The sequence below is a fragment of the Manacus candei genome, unplaced genomic scaffold, assembly GCF_025592945.1.
Source record: "Manacus candei isolate 608988 ecotype Guabito, Panama unplaced genomic scaffold, ASM2559294v1 h1tg000067l, whole genome shotgun sequence".
Lineage (NCBI taxonomy): Eukaryota > Metazoa > Chordata > Aves > Passeriformes > Pipridae > Manacus > Manacus candei.
Genome location: NW_026138115.1, coordinates 2,968,387 through 2,992,480, shown reverse-complemented (window position 1 = coordinate 2,992,480; position 24,094 = coordinate 2,968,387). Strand labels below are relative to the sequence as shown.

At 41.4% G+C, this 24,094-nt stretch overlaps 1 protein-coding gene across 4 annotated transcripts in view; it reads right to left on the bottom strand.

The window, feature by feature from the left end:
• ITPK1 (inositol-tetrakisphosphate 1-kinase) overlaps window positions 1-24,094 on the bottom strand; it is a 158,496-nt gene that overhangs the window by 90,681 nt on the left and 43,721 nt on the right. For all 4 annotated transcript variants that reach the window (XM_051806687.1, XM_051806686.1, XM_051806685.1 and 1 more), the window contains one exon: window positions 20,329-20,353. In XM_051806687.1, the coding sequence (XP_051662647.1) occupies window positions 20,329-20,353 (25 nt within the window). The remainder of the gene's footprint in view (window positions 1-20,328; window positions 20,354-24,094) is intronic.

The following is a 24,094-nucleotide window of genomic DNA, read 5'->3' as shown; positions in this document are numbered from 1 at the left end:
GCTCACCTTAAGTGAGAGTTACTCATGCAGCCTTCCAGAAGCTAAAGGGGGGCTACAAGAGAGGTGGAAAGGGATTTTTTACATGGTATGGAGTGATAGGACAAGGGGGAATGGTTTTAAACTGAAAGAGGGAAGGGTTAGATTAGATATTAGGAAGGAATTCTTCCCTGTGAGGATGGTGAGGCACTGGAACAAGTTGCCCAACTTGAACAAGTTGTGGATGCCCCATCTCTGGAAGTGTTCAAGGCCAGGTTGGATGGGGCTCTAAACAACTTGGTATAGTGGAAGGTGTCCCTGCCCATGGCAGGGGGGTTGGAACAAGATGATCTTCAAGGTCCCTTCCAACCCAAACATTCTTAGCCTGACAGTTTAACTAAAGACAAAAACAATCTCCAAAATTTGTATGAAAAACTAAACATTCTCCTCACCTACTCTAAAACTTCAAAGGAAAGGAAGGAAAAATACCCCAAAGTGTATTTTCTCAGATTCCTAAGGAGCTCATCAGGCTGGGCTGTCTCCCTTTACTAAGTCCAGGTCTCTAAACAAAAAATCAGTGGGGTGGCATGGGGTGTGGGGTGGTGAAGGAAAGGCTCAAAACAGACCAGTGTTACTCAAACACTGCTAAATCCTAAATAAAGCACAACAATACTGACCAAGCTGAGACACAGAAGACCTGGCGTGGGTCCAGAACACAATAACCATTTGTCTTCTTTGCCAGAGGCAAGCAGCAGCTGGGGATGCCACTCAGGGGGATAAAACAGCATCAAGCTACAGCTGGAGGATTACTCCCAGGAGTAATGCAATACATAAGAATAAAAGATGACAAGTTAGATGAACGCCCTTTGAGACCCTTTTCAGAAAGGACTAAGAGTTCTTTAGGAGAATCAGGAAAATTAAGGATGCAAAAAACTGCCAACATAGTTTTGCCAAATTCACTTGAGAATGAAAATTAATCAACATGCAAAAGGCTTCATCTGAATCAGCCCGAAATCCTCCAAGGAAACCCTGGCAGGTAGATCTCAAACCAAAGGAAACGCCCAAATGGTACTTTGTGAAAATAGTTTACTTTTCTAAAAGTGAATGGGAGCCCTTTGAAACACTCCTCAGAGTTTGCAGGATGATTATACACAGTGCAGTGGGAATTTCTGAGTGGCAGAAATTGTCTCAAGCATTTCATAATATAGCAAGGGAAGGGAGCAGAAAGTCAGCGATTGGTTGGTATTTACATATTTATTTATTTGTTTGTTTGTTTGGAAAACCTACTTTAAAATTAATGTTACAATGCTACAGGCAAATCTGTTCCACATCAAAATCACCTTTTGGGAAAAGGTATAAGACTGGAATCAAAACAGAAAATTCTTCACAAGGTTACATGGTCTGTAACGTAACAAACATCATTGCATTGCTTACCCAAGTTCACTGCCCCCATGGCTGCCTCAATATGAATATTCTAAGGGCAAGAAGAATTGTAGGTGCCTCAAACATGCAGAAAGGACCAGACCAGCAATACGGGAAACCTTCCTTCTGTGGAGTATGGGAGCTAAACTGGGAGAGTTTTCTCAAGTGCAAACGCGACGGAAGGGAGAAAAAGGAGATCAAACTTCTATTGTATGACATCAAGCTTTACATAAAGTGAATCACAGCCCTTTCTAAAACACCATTAAGTCAATATATGATATCCTTGCAAATGACATGGAATGGAAACAATTTCTTTTCTGCACCTTTCAAAGCTGACAGGAAAAAGAGCACTACAACACTGCAAGGAACATTGTGACCAGCAACAAAAAACAGGCAAAAGGGCTTATTTTCATCAAGAAAGCTAAGCATTGCTAAGATATCCAAGACACCGTAAGGATTCAGGTTCCTAGGTCACCGCTGTGACCTTTAGGTATCTAAATTTCCTAGGCAGTTAGTTTGAAACTCTTAGGTTACATCCAAGCAAACAAGTTACAATAAAATAAAGAGTGAATTTACAGCTCATCAACTACTGAAGCCCGGTAGCTGTGGAACAACCCTACTTTCAGCCAAGGTAAACAGGCGGTAAGGTAAAAGAGTATCAGCATCTGAAAGGTGCTTTTCCCTAAAAGAGAGATAATGCTTAAGATGAGCACCACACAAAATGGGTTAATTAGGGCTGATGGGGTGAGAAGAAGGAAACGTATGGGCTGATTAGCAGAAAGACTTCCTGGCAGACAAATGTGTTAGACCGTGGAGCAATCTCCCACGGGAACTGGTGAAAGCCCAATCAATTGGAGCTTTTTTAAAAAACCACCAAACAATAGACAAAATATAGGAAAGAATCCCACACTTCAGGGAAACAGAGGGTAGGTATTTCTGCATGTATAGAGCCTCCCCCTCCCCAGTTCAGCCAACCAGAAAAGCTTCACGCAAGACTTTCTGTAACTGGGTCCTTTCCTTGTCACAGGACTTACGCTCTCAGCAAAGCATGACACCAGCCACTGTGCAGGGAAATCGTGCCTGCCCCTTCCCCTATGCAGCACAGGTTCTGTGACCACAGGCTGCTCCGCTGTAATCTCTGCACTGCCTGCTCTCAGCTCAGGACCATGCCAGCCTGCAAAATGGGAAACTAACACCAAGAAAAAGTGCCTCCTGCACTTAAAAATGACTGACCTCCTCCACTCAGTAGAGATTGCAGACATTTGCCATGTCCTTAACCGAGGCAAGCTTGTAGGGGTAGTGTTCTGGATATTCTTATATTGCTTATTACAGACACGTAATAAGCAATATATATAAGGCTTGTTCAAGCCTTAACTAGAGCTTTCCAAATAAATCTGCTCTGAGGTTGAACAAGCTCTTAGGTAGCTCAGCTCTGTGGCATTCACAACACAATAGACAGCAGCACATCTGAATACACTAATCATAAAAAAGACCTATCATAGCTAGAGTTCAGCCCATTAACTATCCTGTAGCAATACAGGGCTGAGTAAACCGCAGGTTTTATAGTTGTGACCTATAGCTATTTGCAGAGACATACCAATGTAAGTGTATTTTGGGAAGTGCTATGTGCTGCAATGTGCCCTGTGGTTCCAGGCACTTCCTTGCATTGACTACCCACAACCAGCATTTTCAAAAGTTCATCTGATGAAAGGACAACAGCATCTCCCTTCACCAAGAAACTTAAAGTGACAGTTTTTAATATTTGGCAAGTTCATAGTCTTTCCAGCATATGCACTTCACCACCAAACAAGCTACCAGTGCAATTAGGAAACTATCTATGTAAACAAAACTGATTTTATTTACTGTCTGATATGAGCCTTAAGAGGCAACCTAGGCTGAGCAATAGCCAGGCAGCAAGAATTACAGACGTGCACTTCCACAGCACATCCTGAGTCAGGTGTTTCAACACTGTGGGTATCTACATCTGATAAACACGGTCTAAGAGATGAAGGTAGGTCATGGAAAGGATGCCATGTCATATTTATTACAGCCATGAGTAACTAATAATAAGACTTCGAGGTTTGTCATCCTTTCTCACTGTAATCTGTTATCTTTCTTCCCCTTCCTCCCTTTACATACCCTACAACCCAAGATGACCACAGAAAGCACAAACACTGGACAACTCACCTCCAGGGTGCACTACTGGTGAATACTATGCTGTGGGCAGTCTCAGCTTTGGTTTTCCCACTGACAGGGGCAATTTCAATTTGAAGTATTTTATTGCCTATTTTATTGACAAAAGCAAAGGGGGAAAGTATCTGAAACATGCTATGTACCACTGAATTTATCAGGCTAATATATAGCAAGAACTGTTTTTATTATTAAAACCAAAAGACCAGGTTCACAAAGTCAGTAAAGTGGAACTGATGATCTGCAATCCAGCTGTATTACCACCATGGGCTTTGCAAACAGCTGCCTAAGCATAATAAGTGATGCTTCAAGGCAGGGGCAAGATGAGCAGAAAAGTAGCTTCTCTCTTCATTCTCCTGTCCTTCCAGGTTGTGCTGCACAGAACACTGATGGTACAGCCTCTGCCTGCAGAACGAAGGAGACCAACACTGCAACAAGGATTTCTAAATCAACCCCCCCCAGATGACCATTAGGCCTACGCATCATTGTAGCTTTCCTCCCCAGTAGATCACTTTCCTCTCCTCCTCTTTTCATAGCCTCTTTTGGTCACCTCTTTGACCCATGGTCACTAACACACCAATGCCCATGACACAGGAAATCTCTCTCTTTCCAAAGCAATTGGGAAGCAAGTGGTGATATGGTGAACTAGGGAAAACATGCTCACATCATGCAAAGGTGTGTGCCAAGCAAGAGAGGGTAAATATAAAATTCAATCTATGCAGGACTTCTGCTGGGAAAAGTGTTTCACTGCCTCTCAGAGGATCTTCAAACCTCTTCAATTAGTTAAAGGGTACTAAATCCCCGAGGAGGTTCACACCAATACTAATGGGCCAGATTAAGGCCCAGAGAAAGTATCCAAAGTCTCCAGTATGGGAACAAAAACAGGTACTGTAACTGCTTGGAACACCCACCGCAAACTGGCTTAAAACACGCATGGCTACGGTTTTGGTTTGTTTCTTTTAGCCAGCCATCTCCCCAGGGGACAACAAAATCTGCAGACTAGCCAGCCAGACTGACCCCTCCAGAAACCTCCTGCATTACCCCACTATGAAGAGGGACCAGCTTTCCCAGCTATTCACTTCCCCCCTCAGTTTCTCCCTTCTGTTCCAGCAGGATACAGGTCACTGAAAGGGGCGCCTCCACTCCAGACCCTGCGCTTGCAGACTAAGAAACTAAAGCTTATAAAAGGCAACTTGCCAAATGCTTGACCTAATGTCCTTCTGGTTAACTTGAACCATGACTATGGCAATATGTTTGGGACCAATAGGCAAGAAGTATAGAATAGGAGGTTACAGCACATTTTGCCTCCACCTGGTAAAGCTTCCAAATTCTTATTCTCTGAGACAAGTGGAAGCAGGAGACAGAAATACAGGTGAACCCTGTGAAGGAGAAAAAAAAATGGAGATTCACCTTGCAGCAGAAATTATGAATATATACAGGAGAATTCATCTGTTTTCTTCTCTGCCAAAAATAAATGTCTTAAATAAGTGCTTCAAGTAACTTTTAAGTATTAAAAATAGCTCATGAAAAATGGGTGCCTTTCAAGCTGTCTCCTTCTAGGGAAAAGTTCCCAGCAAACATGATGAGAAATAACTAAGACATAACAGCAACTAATTTCCAGCCCACCCAATAAATTGCATTTTATCACATATTTATATCTCAGATTGACACAAGGCAGTTAGACATAAGCTAACAACCTGTTACATAAAGGTGACAGCTGTGGAGTAACCATTTATTGCATTTGTTCTTTTTTTTTGTTTTTTTTTAGTTGGATTTTACTTTAGGAACCAACAGCAAGGAAATTATTTTTACCAAGAGTATAAAGTTTCCCCTCTTCAGCCTGTGCTTGCAGGAGGGATTGCCTTTTGTTTTCTTGGTAATAAAACTTTTCTTTCCCAGTTTTTCTTTATGTTAGACATACCAAGCTCATTACATTAATCGGCTATTTCAGAATCAGAAAATTGTCTTGAGTTCTGGAGAAAATGGGTGGTACCTTCAAAAACAAGTCTGGGACTGTTCTGTCTAAAAAACGTGGTATTTTAAAATGCAATGGGAGACGTGGCTGAGGAACAGTCACATACTTGTGTTACCACAAATCTTCCTAGGAAAATGAGCAAAGGAGGACACAATGACATTGACTTTGCTCCAGATTAGCAACGTAACTACATATTTTATGCTCTTGAACAGATCAACCATTCCCTGTGGAAAAGCTGCCACTGTTGCTACCTGCAGCAGTTACTCCTGCAACCCCACTTTCCTGGCTACACTGCAGGGGCACTTCCACAGCTCCTGCCCAGAGCCACCTCCTTGGACCGCAGGATGTACCAGACTACAGAAAAGGTTTCAAGCTGCACAGATCTTGGCATGGATAAATTAAAATGTTAAACTCAACTATGCAATGAGAAGAGCCTTCAGATTCTCCCTATCAATTTTCTTACAGCCTGGTGTAGACTCACCGAACATCCTGCTGGAACTCTGCTTGCAAAGAGGTGCTGAGCCAAGAAGTCTCTATACTGTTGGAGAGAGCAGTTTCTCACACTATCACCCTTTGAACTCCTTCAAAAAAGCACACTAGAAGTGCAACAATAGGCTGTTGGTGTGTTTGGGTTTTTATTTTATAGGGGCAAAGGATCTCCAAGTTGCCATGCTACTTGGCTTCTATATTTATGTCTGCTATATTTGACCAGTTCCCACAGAACCAAAGTCCCTCACTGAATACTGAAAGTACCTCATAAGAAGAACAGTTTTCATCCTGAAATTGGTACTACAAGCCTCCTTTCCCCTCCACATAACTAGTATGCCTATGGAGTATGCATGTTCCTTTTGTATATGGTGGTATCTCATAAACTGCAAAAGAATAAGACTGTAATCACAGAAACATTAACAGAAATTCCTCATTCTATAAAGCTTATTTACAATGAAATAAAAGATTAAAAGCCTGGAATTTTAATTTTCTTCTACTGCATTGCCAATAAGTATCATAGAATATCCTGAATTAGAAGGGACCCACAAGGATCACAGAGTCGAAATCCTGTAGTACATTTATAGTGTAGTATTTTTTTCTAAATAGAGCCATGAGAAATACAAATAGCAAAATCATCCTATTTTGCAAAGCATAACTGCAATAATCTCATAGACACTGGAATTCTGCTGATGACACACAGTCTGTTGCATTGTGTTATATTTTGTATATTTTGCCCTGAAGATAGAAAAGTTCCTCAACAGTGGCCAAAACATTTAGGGCAATTTCTATGAATGTTCACAGAGGGAATGGCACCAATGGATTAGCTTCAGCACACGGACCCGAGGGGCTCTGCCTTCCTGTGCCCCAAGCAGTTTAACAGAAAATATGGTCAGAAAACCCACCAGCATTTGATAATGGAATTCATTCAGAAAAAAATTTCTCAGCTAATATTTTTTGGCAGATGGGTGGACAGATGAAATGGGATTCACACACACACATTTGTGCAGAGTGGGCTGCTGCATTCATATTTCCACTCAGAGGGTGTAAGCTAGAGCATTTGGCTTTTTCCATGAACCTTAACAGCAGCTGCTCAGCATCTTTGAAAAGCAGGTTCATTACTTAGCAACTTACCTCAGATTTCAGATACTAGAAAGACCAATATGGTTGGTCATCTCATTTGTACTAAGGCTCAAGCCACAGAACTTCCCATCACCATGACTTCCATCATACATGACCACCTGATTGAACTCTTATCTTTATGAAAATAAAAAAATCATGATTTTAAATCGTTTCTACTAACTGCAAGCTAATTTGATACCTAGTAGTATCTTTTAATGATTATTTCCCCTTGACTAGAGTACCTCATTTCCATTGTAACACCTGCAAATTTCATGTTCCCACTACACCTTCTATGCCATTAAAAAAAAATCCCCTTTCAAAATCTAGAGGAACACATGAAAATTTAGTGCCGGCAGCTCTAGTTCTGCCACACCTGTCTTTTAGAACATTACAGCCATCTCAGGTTGTAATTCAGCATTCAGCAGTGGCCCAGGAGGCAGGACTCCACACTGAGGTTTGGCTGCAGGACACTACTGCAAGTGCTCAAACGCTCAGGCTCCCACCTCAGGCTAAGAGTTGACACCACAGCTCACAGCCCAGGATGTGCTGCAGCAGCACCCCAGGTGCACAACACGCTTCTGCTTGTCTCAGCACAGGGAACAAGGTGTGACAAACACAGCTGTGTAAGCTGGTACACAGCTGGCAAGGAGCAGAAGGGAGCCGAGCAGTTTAGAGGGAACTGGCCTAACAGTTCATCTTGCTGCAGGAGGCTTCCCATCGCCAGTGCTCTCTCTACAGAAACAGCCATTCAAATGCTGCACTTGGATGGATTAACAGATTCTGGGAAGGCCTGTGGTCACATACAGACAGAGACATGCACCACTGGCCTCTTCTTTCCAAAGTCAAAGCAGTTGTAACCTGGCTCTGCTGCGGATGCTGCCTGGCCTCATGGATATGGCAAGGGGCTCAGGAGGCTACTAAGTCCCATGGAGAACAAAGTCAGTCCTCTCCCATGCTAGCACAATTTTGCAAACTCAAAATGAAGAGTTGGCTTTTCTCCAGGCAGCTACAAGTACAAACACAGGACAGGCCCCAAACACAGGTCCTTCAGTACAGCCTGTTCTGAACACCACAGCCCAGGAGTTTGTGATGGGGAACAAAGGAGGATATTGAGCCAGTGGAAGAGTGGTTTGAAGTCTGAAAACTGCTCTTCAAAAGCTCTGTATTTCAGGCTTAACCTGCTTATGTTAACTGCAGAAACATTCAGCTCAAAAGGAAGTCACATATGCAAAGCTTAAAAAAAGAGCCAGTAAAAGTCTGTAAAACAAGGGACAAAATGCAAACCAATGACCAGAGAGCTGTATGTATCCCTGACATAAATACAGGCTTTCAATATGGAGATTAAGTGACTTGCACTTTTTGGTAGACATGCCATTGCCCTGTTGTGAGCACCTTATCCCCAAACTACAACGCACAGAAAAGCAGCATCTAATGTTTTTAGTGTTAGCCTTAAAAAAAATACCCACAAAGACAAATTTGATGGTCTTCAGCTTTCGAATTAGCTTGTAGAGTTTATTCTTTTACCCATTTATTCTTGGTCAAATGCACAGCTTTTGAACTAGATGAAATGGCAATCACATGAGACAATGGATATTAGAATAGACAGGTGTCCACTGCTTTGTACAGAAATCAGACAGGAGAGAAGAATCTGCTATAAAATTCCCCAAACCAGACTGAAATGACAGGAAACACTGTATATGGTTTAAATACAAACAAGTGCCATGAGGTCACTTAATTCAAAGCTCTAGGCACAACTAATGGTTTTGCATTACTAAAAAGCAAAGAATTTTACAAACAGTGCCCCTTCAGAGCAACACAGAACTCTTCAGCAAGTGAGCTGCTTTGTTTTGCTTTAAATTTCTATTTACTTGCTGTTTCTGGGTGTTTCCTCATTGTTTTATGGTTCGTGTACTAACAGGAGCATGTCACTGTGCCATAGGCTGTTGCTAAGTGATCCTCTGCAAACACACCAAGTTCTTGAGACAAAATCATAAACAATCCTAAGAGATTCAATAAATAAAGTTGCAGCACATCAATCTTAAGAAAATTCACAAGAAATTAAAATTCCCAATCATCGACAACTATGCTTAGTACTTCTATCTACTGAACATGAAGTAAACTCTGTTAGCTCTTCTTTTAAACATTAACTTGATGGTATTACTGCACCAAAACTTGGCTACAGACAGACATATCTGGGCAGTAACAATGGCGACCTTCAAGACAGCATTTCCATGGACAGATTATTTTTCATGCATGATTATGCAGCATTTACACTGTGATTCCTTAAACAAAATGACAGCATAGCATTACTTCAAAATCACTTCTGCTGTAAGCAGAGTTAAGCTGTACCCAGTCCAGGAGTGTGGTGAAAGCAGACCTTCTGAAAACGTTTAAATCTTCCTCTTGCCTAAATTGGCACTTTGCCGTTTCAGAAAAAAGGACCTTGACAATGGAGAAGTTCAAGAGATGGCTGGGAAAATGCAATTCCACTTGCCTTTTAACCTTCCACAACACCTACTACCCACTGACAATGAGGGGATCTCACTATCTTCTTTCCTTCCTTGTGCTATATTGAAGTCGAATCTACTCTATACTAATACAGAAGTAAATATAATTCACTGAGCTGCTGAACAAAGGGCTGACTGCACTAAACTAGTAAAAAGACATTACACCAATAGACTCTTAAACAGCATTGCAAGGCCTGGGCTGTACTGGACAGACTGAACATGCTGCAGCCCTTGCAGCAGCACCGTCCTGGTCCTGTACCTGCTCAGGCACAGCATGATCACATCTATGTGGCACACAATGGTCACAAGGCCAACACAGCTCTTGTGTGCATCCACTGCCACAGGCTCAGTTGAAAAGACACAGATTTTCAGAAGCACAGAAAAAGTAGAGACGCGTTGATTTCATCATACAGGTTGAAGAAGAGGAGACCCAGCACGACCTCTAAAAAAAGCAATTGTAGCACTTATCAAAAGAAAGCAGAGAGCTTGAGCATTCAGCTCCCCTGTCAGGCAAGACTGACAACCCAGGTGTAGTTTCCTCACCTAGAAGGAACTGAAAGCCATATGAGGATGTCACACTTCACTGGCAGGAGAAAGGTCCTCCAGTCAATGCAGGATCATCACTGTTCAAAACCCACCAGCAATTCTAACCTGCCCTTTTTGGTTGAGGTGGAAAACCTATCAGGAGCAGGGACCAGTGGAAGGATCTGTCACCAGTGGGGAACAAGTGCCATCTCTACCTCCTTTTTAGTCACTCAGTTCATTGATACTCAGCCATTCAGACTTTGCATGGTCTGTAAGTCATCACAGCAGGCTCATGAACATGTAATCTGCTTTGAGTTTCAAACTGCTTTGTACTTAAAATGAAAAAGTTCTGTTTCCCCCTTTATAGTTGCCAGGTTTTTTTTCAGCCACTTAAGGATGTTATCATAAAGGAAAGGGTGTTACAAAATAAGCTCATCTAGGTCACAGTAAAGAACATTTTCCAAGCTAATCTGAAGTACAAATGACCCCTCTGCAATCAACATAAATTCTCTACAGAATGCAGTTAGCTTGTTCTCTAATCTTTGCCATCAGTAAGTCAATGAACAATTTTAACACTAACTATGCTGAGGTTACAGGACAGTGGATTTGTGCAATGAAGCTTCTTGTATGAGAAAACAATTTCAGATGCACTTAGACCTTTGAATAAAGGAAGCTCTTGGCTTCAATCAGCAATTTATGACAAAAGCAAAGCTAAAATGCTTCTCAGATTGCAAAGTCAGACAAAAATTCCTCTACAAGAGTTGTTTTCCTTACATTTCAGTCTCTTACAGTATTAGCTCAGTCCCAATGGCATCTTTTCCATTCCCTCTTGGGATGACTCTGTCAAAACACTGTAAATAACTTCTCTGGACTTTGGCAAGGTACCAGGAAGAGGAATACTTTTTTTTAAAAAAGGCCTTCACCAACTACTGAATGCCCACCTTACAACATGCCTCAAATGAGGACAAATTTATTGAGGGAAGCACATCAACTCAGAAACTAAATGAGGCAACTGTAATTTACTGAAGCAACCTTAGAATGAAACAAATGATCAGTGAACTTGTCAAGTAAGACAATGAACTATCATGGATCCTTAAATAACCAAAAAACAGTGTAAGGTAAGTCCATTGCTTAGCAATGACAGAAGCAGTCTATAGTTTGTATATAGGGGTAGTTTCTGCTCTCACACTCATAACCTCTGTTGTGCCAGTTTTCAAAGGAGCAGCGCTCCAAGTTCAGGAGAGAAATTGTGAGAGAAATGTGAGATACCTTCCTCACTGGTTCGCTGACAGCACTGCCTCAGGATCCTACAGGTTAGCAAGCAAACTTTTACCAAAAGCACAGAGGACACATTCTCTAGACAGGTTTTTATTCACCTATAATATGAGCAACAATTAATTCTTTTGACTCCTTCACAAAAATAACTTTAACATAAGAAAAGAACCATTAAAGTAAAATGTACTACAGCATCACCATTTCAGTGACCAATTTGTATACTGAAGATAGGCTTGAGTTTGCTTTGTTTTTAAAGCACAGTTGAGTCACAGAAAGCACAGCTGGATACAGAGCCTCCTAGGAACTAAATCACTGTGCTCTACAGGCAGGTGAGCAGGAGGGGAAGCAGCAGAGCACAAGATGTGACTACCATGAACAAAATTGCTTCACAGAACTGCAGAGACAAAGCTCACAGCTTTCATGGTTCCTCGGGTTTTGGGGTTTAAACAGATTAATTACTACGTCAGTACCACACTGTTTTTAAATATACTAACAGTTTCTTCCCTGGTATGAATCTGAGCAACACAGACATTCACAGGAACCTGCCAGAGGAGGCTTCTCTCCAAGCTCCCCCCAGTTTATGGAAAGAAAACTAATTGTTACCCTCAACCTTCTTCTCTTTGACAAGAGCTTTCCAAAAGGAGGGACTCTATTTCACCACTTGCTGAGGGATTACTTAGGGCAGATCATGCTCTTAGGTATCCAGTGACTACTTCAATCCATTTATTAACCGTGGCTGGTTCACCTGGCACAGCCAGCAGAAAACCACATGAATCTCATCCAGAAAGTTCAGCAGCAGTCTCCTTCATGATAAGCCATATGAGGGAAGAGGGATGAAAAAAATAAAAATAATTTTAAAAAATAACATACCATAGCTCCCAAATTTTCAATAAACGTGACCTTATGTTAAAGAAACACACATTTTTTGATAAACCAGTTCACCTCATTTTAGAGAAACTATGCTCATAATCATCTAATTTTCTCCTGGTGCTCCTCCTGTCTTCCTCGATCTAGATCAAACAATTTCCACCCAACACTACTAATTGCACTGCTTTTGGTACCAGTGCAAAATTACCTTTAGCAGCAAATATTATCAAAAAATAGACAATGATTAAAAATAAACTGTCAAAAAGTCCACAAGTGTTTTCCATCAGAAGTCAGTACAAGAGATATTGTAAAATAACAACCAAAGGCATAAAAAACATCTACAGCTTGTGCAGAACCCCCTTATGTCTGATCTATGTTTGGACATACAGCAAAGAGGTCTACACTGTTGCAAAGAGAAATTAAAAGAAAAATCAGGTGTATTGCTTTCACCAGAAATGCAGAGTTAAAGTGAATAATAAATATTCATTCTAGCAAAAGGCATCATTCTTGAAATACAGTTCCCCCTGGAGAGAGGAAAAAAAAGGGGTTCGGGTGGGGGGAAAAGTTCAGTTGTTCTAATTAAGTTGAAGCCACTCTTCAGTCTTCTGCTATATTTCCATGAAGGCAATCAGGCTCAGAAAAACATTTCCAGCCTGCACTGTGTTTGATTGTGCCCTGTTTTACACAGAGGTAGCTGAAGCACATGTGCTAAAAGTTTCTCTGACTTAAGGCTAAAGAACCTTTATATAGGAAAACCTAAGAAACTTTATGGCCTAATGTGTCTAAGCACCAGGTTTTATTGGAACCATTCAATCTTGCAACATAAATATGTTTATCTCCTTTAATTGTGAAGTGCCAGAAGAGCAAACAAGCATGCAATATCTCCAGATACAATTATCTCAGGTCACAGATCAAAGGAGTAAGTAACTCTTGCAGAAGCTGGAGAAAGGAAGAGTCAACATATACTGAAAAAAATTCTTCAAGCTCCACTGATGTTTTGCAGAGTCCTCTGGAAGTTCAGACCCACCAGGACCCTCACTGAGGAAGGCAGGCATACAATTAGCACCTTTACTGTTCTGATGATATTCTCTATATAAAGCTTCCATTTGAAGTGACCAAATCTGAGCTATGGTGGATACATGAGTCATTGCTCCCAAAAAAACATCTCTGTGGAACAAAACCACAGGACTGAAGACAAGGTTACAACTTGTCACAGGAATGAGCTTGCAGCTCTGCCTGAGTAGAGAACTGCATGACTGCACCCCCAGAACAGACAAAGGATGGGGCATTCATCTGGGAGAGGACTAGGGTCAGAGATATAGTCACCCTTGTCATGGTATCATATTAATTCCCTATCTTTCCTAATCTTAAGAAAAAATTTCAGAAAAGGTCAAAAGATCTACGTGCATATTTGTACTTCAACACTGACTTTGCAGTTTCAGCAAAACTGTAAATGAGATAGGTTGGTTTTAAAATAAGGTATTTCCTGAGTCACGTCTCCAAACACACTCCATGTGCCCTGTTTTTATACCGTATCACAACACCTGCAATCAGTGAGACAAATAATCCTATTGTTTAATGCAGACCCAAATTAAAGCCAGGTCTTTGCTGGTCCATAGGCACCACTGCAATAACCATGATTCATAAAAGCAATGTCTAATTGTCATTTTGTGCAAAGACTGGGACTGTATGCTCCAAAGAGGTAAATACAGAGTTTTACATCCCAGTGTCTCTGTGAGGGTCTTATTTTTATCCATACTGTTTCTTGAAGAGGGATTTATGAAGCTCTGCAGTTCACAGAAGTATCTGGGAAGACATATGCTGATGACAGAAAGAGTATCATACACAGCAATCTTAAAAAATTAACAGCCCTGTTTTCCTCCACACACTAATCTTGGTCTAAGTCTCTCCCCTCAGATAGCTCAAAGCAACTTAAATGGCATTCCATTACATAGAATATTACCTACATTAGGAAACAGAGGCAGAATTTCTAAGGATCTTGCCCAAAGTATCTGCAGTAAGTGACAAAGCGAGGCAACTCCACACTGCAATTTCAGTCTCATTACAGCCACCAAAATTTTTGGCAGGGGGCCCACAGGGACTGGAATTTCACCCAGGACTTCCCAACTCCCAGCCTTCAGCACTGTTAGGAATCCCTGCCTCATCACTACATACCAAGGAATCAAAGGGGCTGGGCAGAGCTGGCTCCATGGGCCAAAGCAGTACAAGCTCAAATCTGACAGCCATTCATCACATGTTAGTTAGAGATTTCTAAATCTTAGTAATGTTTTCACTCACCCAGGTAACTTCTGCAACTGACTGCAGAGCCCACACCTCTCCTAGGTCACTGGGATTCACCGGCAAAAGAGAGTAGAGACTCTCTCTGAGACACAAAAATTTCTTCATGGTTCTCTCACTCACCAAGAGCAAAAATAAACCTAAATGCATTTTGATTCATTTGTCTTACTCTAATTTTTAAAGAATAAGTGTTTATTTATTTAATCTGCTTAATCCACATGGTAGAAACGTTATGTAGTTTTGTCTTCCTTCCTTGCCCCAACAGATGTGTATTTATTCTTCTTCCCCACTGGACCTGAAAGGCCCATGCTGTACCTTACTGACCAGCCTGCTGATGCAATATAAAGCAAAATCATGCCAAAATCATCCCTCCCTGCACTGGAACCTGTGCTTCATTCCTGCTGGGCAGTGCTGCTTCTCAGCTACCAAGAAGGTCTCACACAGAGGGATCTCTCCTACTCAGAAGGACCAGAGGAAGGATTCTGCCTGAGATTTGTTCTTCCACAGTCCTGCTATTTCTGGGTTTGAAGCTGAGATTAATGCACTTTTTTGAAAGACCCCACTTTGTGTGCTTAGAACACTCTGGTGTAGCACTGACATTAAGAAGTATCAGGATCTTTCCACGATTTTAACCAGTGGCCCCTCACCTTCAGGCACATGCAGAGTACCTAATACAATCCAGACTGGGGAGGGTTAGAGGGCTTCTACAGCATCATTTCCAAAAATGCACTGAAGGCAAAGCAGGCTGCCACTCTCAGGACAATATGCACTTTACTGAGGGCCTGGCATGCACGTAAAAATAAATTTTCTTCTCCCAGTACTAGAGAGCCAACTCTCCAACATCTCAACAACCCTGTTTGCTTTGGAAGCTTTCCAGTCACATCTTTCTGTATATGCTATTGGATATATATTTTATAAGCTCCTTTTCTCAGTTAGAAGACTGTTTCAAGCTTATTCCATTAATACTTCATGTGAAAATAAACCACTCTTCATTTCAAGAAAACAACTGTTCCCTGGCAACAAATAGTGGAAACCATTGTCATTAGTATTTTACTTTGATTGAAGAATTAAAAAGTGCTGAGGGAACATTGAATTCTCTTTTGCAGGCTTCAAGAAAACCTGTGGCTCAAAGGACAGTTTTCTTCTCCAAAGAAAAAGATTACAAGTATCTCAACTCCCAGAGAGTTGGGGGAAAAAGGAAAAACAAAACAGCAGTTGAGACCATTGTAACTACTACAATCAGCTGGTTCCACACTGGAAAACATGTTATCCTCCATATCCCGCTGCTATTAAGAAGTGTGCAGCTTGAAATACAATGACTAATACCACTCTTATAGCCACTGACTAGAACATCTTTCTATGATAAAAGAGCATTAGTGTTCATTTGAACCAAAAATATCTACGAAAAATAGGAAATCTTCACTATTTTAGAATTAAAAAATGTGAGCAAGAGCTCTAGGAAAGCTTGGGTGTGGAAGTGCTTGAAACAGTTTTGAAGTCACGAGACATATGAAAGCTCCAAGCTTTGTCACACAAAGACTAAACTGGCAATTTGTCAGAAGCCAAAGGGCTGAAGCTAATTATTCTGGGTTTGCATAGCTTGTGAAACAAAAATAAATGCATGTCCCCACCAGAGGAACTTATGATGATTTCCACTTCACTGCACGTGTTTTCAATCTTACATTCTTCAAACTAAGCCAAACAGATTTTTCCTGAAAAACAAGGTAGATGGAGATGTTCCCTCTCTCTTGCCAGCTTACAAAGTCATAAGAAACTGGATACTTTACTGGCTAAAGAAAACCTGACAATTTTCAATCCTAAATTTGGCTCTCCACTAATCTGGTGGATGGTGGGGGGGGAGACACGAATTGAACAAGATCAGAAACAGCTTTACCATTTAGACACTATGCAAAACGCTTCATTGCTAGGTTTCATTATAGAAAATAGCTTTTTTTTTAATAGTAAATGCCTCATCAGGAATCCACTGCATGACTTCATAGGCAGCCTTTCCCTTGAAACAGTGATGAAAGAATTCATTAAGAAATGCTTAAATTTAAGCATTTTCTGGCAAGTTCCCCCAATGCCAGTGCAATGGGTGCTCTGCCTCAGCCCTACCAGCTGCTGCCTGCCTAGCAACTGCCTGCAGGCTGTGGCAGATGGGCTTCGGTCATGTTTGCCACCTGTTCAGAGCATCTCTAACCTTTCTCTGGCCACCAGTTCAGGCCCCTCCAGCTGAGAAGGCAGCTGTGAAGGTTAGGAAGAGCTGGCAAGAAAGGAGAAGGTACGTAACTGCCACAGGAACTGCAAGAGCATTGCGTTCAGAATACTTTAAATGCAGCCTGAAGATTAAACGCAGCTGAACCGGTGCTGTCTTCCACTGGAAGAGAGCCAGCAACACCAGGCCTGTTGACCACCTTCATCTGCTCTTCCCTTCCCTTCGTGCCCACACAACAGCAGGAGCTCGTGGCCCCACACCCCTTCTGAGACAACTGGAGCTGGAATTCCTGCTGCACAGGTTTGCAGCACAGCTCCCAAAAGCACTGAGGTTGGTACAGCAACAGGCCAACAGGCTCCCCAGAGGAAATGGGACATATCCTTCAGTCTTCCCTCCTGTAAAACTGGAACAAGAGTGCTTCCTTAACCTTATGGGGTACAAACAAGTAAGCACCCTAATTTAAAAAGCACTTTGATACTGGGGTAATGATTGCTTAAAAAAATAAGCAAATGACATGCCACAAGGTAGGAGATACAGCACAGAGTTCTGTTAAGAGACTATTTTAAAACCAGCAAGCTGCTTTTTGGCAGTTTGTTTTTTTTATAATATATCATTGGTTTGCAGCTGTCCCACTGACTTGGATTTAAGCCGCAGCAAGCAAATCTAGATCCAAAACATTGCCAGATCTTAAAGATGCTGCTACTCAGCAGTTCTGCCATGGCCACTGGAAAAACAGAAATGAGTTAATCCTGCTCAGGCTCACAAATGTTTGGGTGCAGGCTCAGACTCATACTGTCTTTGGAAAGCTCATAACCTTGAAAGCTTTTTATTTAATTAATCTACCGTACTATCTTTTAAGCTAGCTAGCTTGATGGATGTTACTCAGTTGTACCATATAATGTTGCACATTTCAGCTCCTGTACCTTGCGTTCACAGTGAATTCTTATTATGTTAGAATTTAATCAGTATTTCTAAAAAAATTCCAATTACTTATCACCACACAACCTGAGAAGTTTTTTGTTTGTTTTCAGTGTGATGCTTTAATAATGTCTTACTGCTGGATAAAGGAGCATGCCTGCTTAGTATCCCACTGCCAGTCCTAGTCTTCCATTATTTCTCTTTGGATGATGTGCATGTTTCCCCACTCAATAAAAATAGAAAGCTGGAATCACTCTTTCTGCTGAAAGTGGAAGTCTGAGAGAAGACGAAACACAAAACTTGAACACAAGTCACAGAATGTTAATTGGTGTCTAGCAGCAGCTTGCTGATGATCTGTACACCACAACTGGCTTTAAGAAAGGAAAATAAAAGAATGAAATCTGTCTAGGCAGAGGACTATCCTAAATCCTCACTGCAGGAAGGAAACAGAAGTCACACAGATGCTTACTTCAAGACTTCCCCTTAGTAGTAGAAAATCCTTTCCTGCTCCTTTGGAAAAGAATAATCTGATGTTTGTTCACAGAATTCAGCACATACCAGTCCATTGTGCTTTGCTCTCTAAAAGCCAGTAACTAAACCTTACTTTCCAATTCACCAATTATTACTGGAAAGCAAGTCTACATTCAGAAAAATTCTGAATTTATGTAAAGAAGAAATTAGGTGAACATCCTGTGTATTCTTATGTTTTGAGTTACTTGCCTATTGTCAGGTCCAAGAGCTGGTTTCTCTCTAACTCAGGATAGGTTTTTTAAAAGAGGAGAAGAGGAAACAAATCAAATAAATGCTGCTGCTTGACACAAGAAGAAATATTCCCTCTGTCAAATAAACTTTGTCCACCAGATGGACACCAAGACAATCCTCCACCAAGAAGCAGGGCTAGTGGGATAGATCAGGTGAGGTGACTCAAGCAACGGTTTCTAGTAATAAAGGATGGAAAAATAGCCCACTTTTGATACATTCCCTCCTGGCTAAAGTGCATGCATCAAGATATGAAGCAACACACAGGTGATAGGCAAGGTGTGATCACACACACACAGCTATCCATCCATCCATCCTGTTCTGGCAGAGCAGCAGGCATCAGTGTTTGAGGTATGCCTCTGGGGCACAAATTCCCAGTACAGGTTAGTCTGACATTTCAACCATGTTGTGATATTTGAGATCATAAACCATTTTTACAGGGACAAAGTCCAGTCTAGTTCTGTCCAAATGTTTCCCAAAATGCTCTTCCTATAAAGAAATACTTTCCAATAATTTTGTATCTATCTGATGACTGGCCATTAAGCTACACAAGCATCAGACAACTGAGAGGCAACTTGTGGAATTCTTTTAATCCACAAGGTAAAATGGAATTTGCCCTCTGCTCAACTAACTGGTGCATCATTGAATTCATCTCATACAAGTCCCTTGCTGCTTAAATGTACAGTGTAAGTGCAAGGCACATATAACAAATGCAGGCATTGCACTGTAATACCCTTCAGTATCATTGAAATAACAATGTCCCCTAGACAGTGACACAAATATAGGCTAGCTTCTTGTCCTTTTAATACCATGCAGTTCTCAGACAACCACTCACACCCAAAAGACAGACTCTGCATTTTAACTAGCAATGAGAATTTTGTAAAGCCTTTTCTGACAAGGGGATTCTTTAAAATAACGTGGCTTGATTTTTCAATTTATTTTTTGTTAAGTGCTTTTCTCCTGCTCCCTGCTGGTGTTGAGAAGCACCTTTCACATGGATTTAAGAGCAACCTCAATTATCAGTGGCTGACACACCATTCTCCTCGTCTCTCCCCTGTCCTCTCTATTGAGGCAGTTTCATCTCTCTTACTGAGGAACTCACTGACCACCTTATGGTTCAAAACGAGCGCTAGGTAAGTACCAGCAAGAGTGAAACCTATGACATACAGCTCTTCTAAGCACAAAGAATAAGCCAGAAGGAAAGAGCATGCTCCCCCTTCATCTTCTAGGGCTACAATGTGACAGCAGACAGGGTAACATAATTCCTTTCCCAAGCTGACACCATCCTTTAAGTAACATCTTGCGTGAAATATGACCATTCGGACCTGGGAAAGAACAAAGGTAGCCAACACCTGAACTTATCTGTAGATGGGCTACAACTTGAAGGCACTTTAGTATCATTTCACTGCTCGCTGGGTTACAAGAACATTCCTTCTGCCATAGTTTTTTTTTTTTTCAAAGGGCAGCTCCTGTTTCTGTTAAGCCTGACTGCCTGTGAATGCAATTTACAGAGTAATATCACCTAATCAACTATCTGATCTTATTAACTGACAGACACAAGAAAAGCCTAACTGCATTCCCACTTTCACCAGGGCACCTCTTAAACTAGATGGCACGTGGGCTCAACACATGCTTCACAAAAAGGGGATCCCATTTTCCCAAAACCAGTATCTGTTACAGAGAACTGAATGGAAAAGAAAGAAAAATCATTAAGCCGAGGTCATACTGACATCTAAATGACAGCATTTAAAATCAGTAAACCTCCCTTAGAAGACAATAGAGTTTCTACTCACCTGTACTACTTCTACTCCTCTTTTCCTGAAAAAAAGAAAAAAAAAACAACAAGTAAATGTTAGTGTTGGAAACTTGAGGAAAAAGTAAAAACAAAAACTAATGGAAAAGGGTTGCTTCATACTAGAATGCAAACAATAAAAATCTGCACTAGTAAATAACCTGATTCAAATTCAGAAAAGCACTTGTTCAGTTTCATTCCTTGTCTAGGAAGCACTTCGGCAGCTTCTGAATCATGGACTCAGAAGTGACCCAAGATGCATACTAAGCAGCTGGGACTGATAGGGCTGCTAGGTGAGCACAGTTAGGAAATGGCTGATACCAGGGAGGGAGCATCTCAATTTTAATTAGATCTAGCTTGCTTTTCATTTCTCATGTGCACGCAGAGTGTGCAAATGGCACCAAAGCACATTCCACATCTTTTATTTTAATCCAAAGATACACGTATAAATGTCAGGGAGAATGAACACAGCACCTTGCAGCCATTTATCCTCTTATTTACAGCCTTGTTCTATCCCCATCATCTTGATAAACAGGATGCTTCCCTGAACTTCAGTTCAAAGACTTGCAGTCAGTCTGACTCCTGCAGGAGAAGCGTCCAAATACTTGGGGTTTGTCAGAAAGGTCCAAGCCTCTGGCCATATGGAGAATAGCTCCAGTGATCCTGAACTGCCAGGGATAAGAGACTGGAGAAACCTATTAATTATACACCAAAATGTTTAGAACTGCAATGGGTAGAGCCAATTTAGGCAGATCTGTAGAGACAGCTGTCTACTCTGCAGGTATGAGAACTGAGGTTCAGGTACATGCAGCCAGTCAATGTTCAGTCACAACCTTTGACAAGTTATCAAGCAAAACAAACCATTTCTGGACTAGTCTTAAGAGCAGAACTGAATCCCTGGCACAATGCCTAGCCATCCCTGCTCCATGCCCTCCTCCCAATATATGCAGGCTATTTAATTATGTTAGAACCTTCTCCTCACTTTGAAGACAGGAAATTTAACATAAAAATCAAAAGCCTCATCAAGTACAAGACAGGAATCTTTCTTCCTTGTTCCCACTAGCCCTGTATGTGAAAATCAAAGACCCTTTTTGGGGAGGTCAGAGAACAGGACCGCCTAACTCTGCTCTCAATGCTTTTCTATCTAAGAGCGTCTGTGTTGTTGTCCATAGTCACAAATGCTGCACACTGCTGAATACACAATGGCTCCCCCAGTTTTCCTCCCAATACAGTAGTTCTTTCTTCTGGGAGGCCATTACAAAGATGCCCAAAGGGACGGGCGATCAATCAGCATCTATGACACAAATTGCTCCCTTTTCCACTTTACCAGTCTGGAGTTTCTCTGGCCTAGAAGCACCATTCAGTACACAGGCACAGGAGAGAGCTTGTTGTTGCTCAGCAAGGAAATTAAAAAGAAAATGAAACCAAGCACCTCCTGCAAAGAATTTCAAAGCCCTCTTGCAGATAACAGTAGCTGTTAAGTGGTGGGTGATTAATATATTGCCATTACAGTGTGGGAAGCATTGCTGCAGATCATCACCTGAGGCTGGCCAGATGTGTTCCAACTGTGCGGTAAGAACAAAATATGAATTTTGTAGAGAAAGAGTTAATAGCCAAATTGTTGAAACCATTATTTTCATAGAGTTAATGAGAAAAATAAGAAAAATTAGGTGGGGAATAAATTAGGGTTGCAGCCTACTCAGAAGCATTCCCAGTATTATAAGCTAAAACTTAAAATAACCAAATCAGCTCCATTTTTGCTGTGTCTGCCCTGGAGTAAACAGAACTCAGAACTGCCATTGAAATACACTACGCTTCAGACAGGCCTGCTCCAGAGTCTCTGGAAGAACAGTGACGAATGGCAAAAGCTGCATTTCTTGTCATGGTTGCATACACACTGAATAAGCTTTATTCTACTTTGAAGAAAATAAAAATGCAAGTTGGGTGCCAAACCCACTTGAGAAAGAGTCAGTCCAAAGGTTTTCTGTAATCCCCCCAAAATGGACTTTGTAAATTTTCTGGGACTGACTGAAACCAAGTGTACTGCCCCAGCAGAAGGGAAGAAGCCAGACCAGCCAACAGGCAGAAAGAAGGGGTGTCTGCTCTTAGGTATGATGTCACACATGTTTAAAAAGGTACAGGAAGGAGGAAGCAATTTCCAAGGCTGGCTTGGTCTTCCCCTTTTTCAGAGGGGGGCAGGATGTCCTTCTGGTTACCTGAAACACGATATTTTTTCTATTTAAACTCAGGGGACCAGAAACCATAGAAGCATGCATATTTTGAGGATTAGTTAATTTGGGAAAAAATCCTCTACCAAAATAGCTTTATTTGAGAATAAGTTATTTTAAAAACAAGAAGTATCCAAACAACCAGGATGCCAATGCACCTCAGTTCTGGCATTAGCAGATTCTTCGCCTTAAAGACTTCCTAAGCCAGCGACTCCAGGCTTTTCAGCCAGGCAGGTCACAGCTGCAGGCTCAGGGCAGCAAGACATCTCTTATGCAACCAAGCATGCAATACCATCTAACCACACTAACTGCCTTACGTCACCTGTGAAAGGGCTTAGGGTCAGGCACAGAAAGAAAGCTGATCCTGTGCACAAGAAACTCTAGGACCTTAAAAAAAAAAACCAACTAAACAGAGAGAACTAAGCAGGCTGTGGGCCACAAGCAATTCCCCAACAAGGGGCTGCCTGTGCAAGACAATGGAGACAAGACATTTGCTAAATGAACTGCTCTGGGAGCCTGACAGAGCCATAGACCAGCCACCACTTCTTCCTATTTTGCTTTAAAAAGTCAGTAAGAAAAATACATCCTACAGCCCTGGTGTATGTTCTTTTGGGCTGTTTCTTTAGCAGAGGACAGGTAGGGCATGATAGACAGGACAGGATGGGATGACTATTTCATTTGGTGTACTGACCACTACTCTTGTGTCCCTCGTGGTGTTGTCCATGACCCTTCTTTCTTCCCATGTAGTTTGAAACTGAGCTACTGCCTACCAGGGGAAGGGCTCCTATTCCCAGCTGGCCTGGCTGCCTCCTGACTTTGGCAATGGCTATAGAAAAGGCAACAGACTATACAAACCTCACAGCAGGTCTTTCTTTCTGAGGAGAAAAGAAAGATAGTTATTAGTTGTATTTCCCTTCTCCTTCCAAAGAGGCAACAGAACTGTGTCTAAGAGAGACTGTGTCTGTACACTTCCACTGAACAGGTACTTGAAAAATTGTCAGTTCTAAATTATATTCCCAAAGGTAACTGGCTTTAAAATACATTTTGTTCCAAAAATCATCTAGACAGAGATCTTGTACTCCAATCATCAGTGTAAGAAAAAAAACATATTAGCAAATTTTAAAAAACCTCTGAGATAAAAGAGAAGGAAGGAAAAAAGTGAATGTGATAAAACTAAACTCCTAACTTCCAGCAAAGCTTCAATGTCTTCAAGTGGCACTGTATGCCTAAAGCTGTGGAAATCTATACAGGACCAGGACAAATTACTGACTGGCACTGCATGTTCCCTTCCTTCAGCACACAGCTCTGCTGAATCACACACTGTAACACTGACAGGAAATCCAGAAACAAGTAACCGCTGCATTAGCCTGAGATACCGAATAAAAAACAGAAGCTTGTTATGACTTATTAGTTCTATACTTGAAACCAGTGAACAACTCTACTGGATAATGCAAGACTCACTGTATACAATAGCAATTACAATAATTACCATGCAAGTTGACTTCATGTTTAAGTTGGAATGATATATGGATTTAGAAA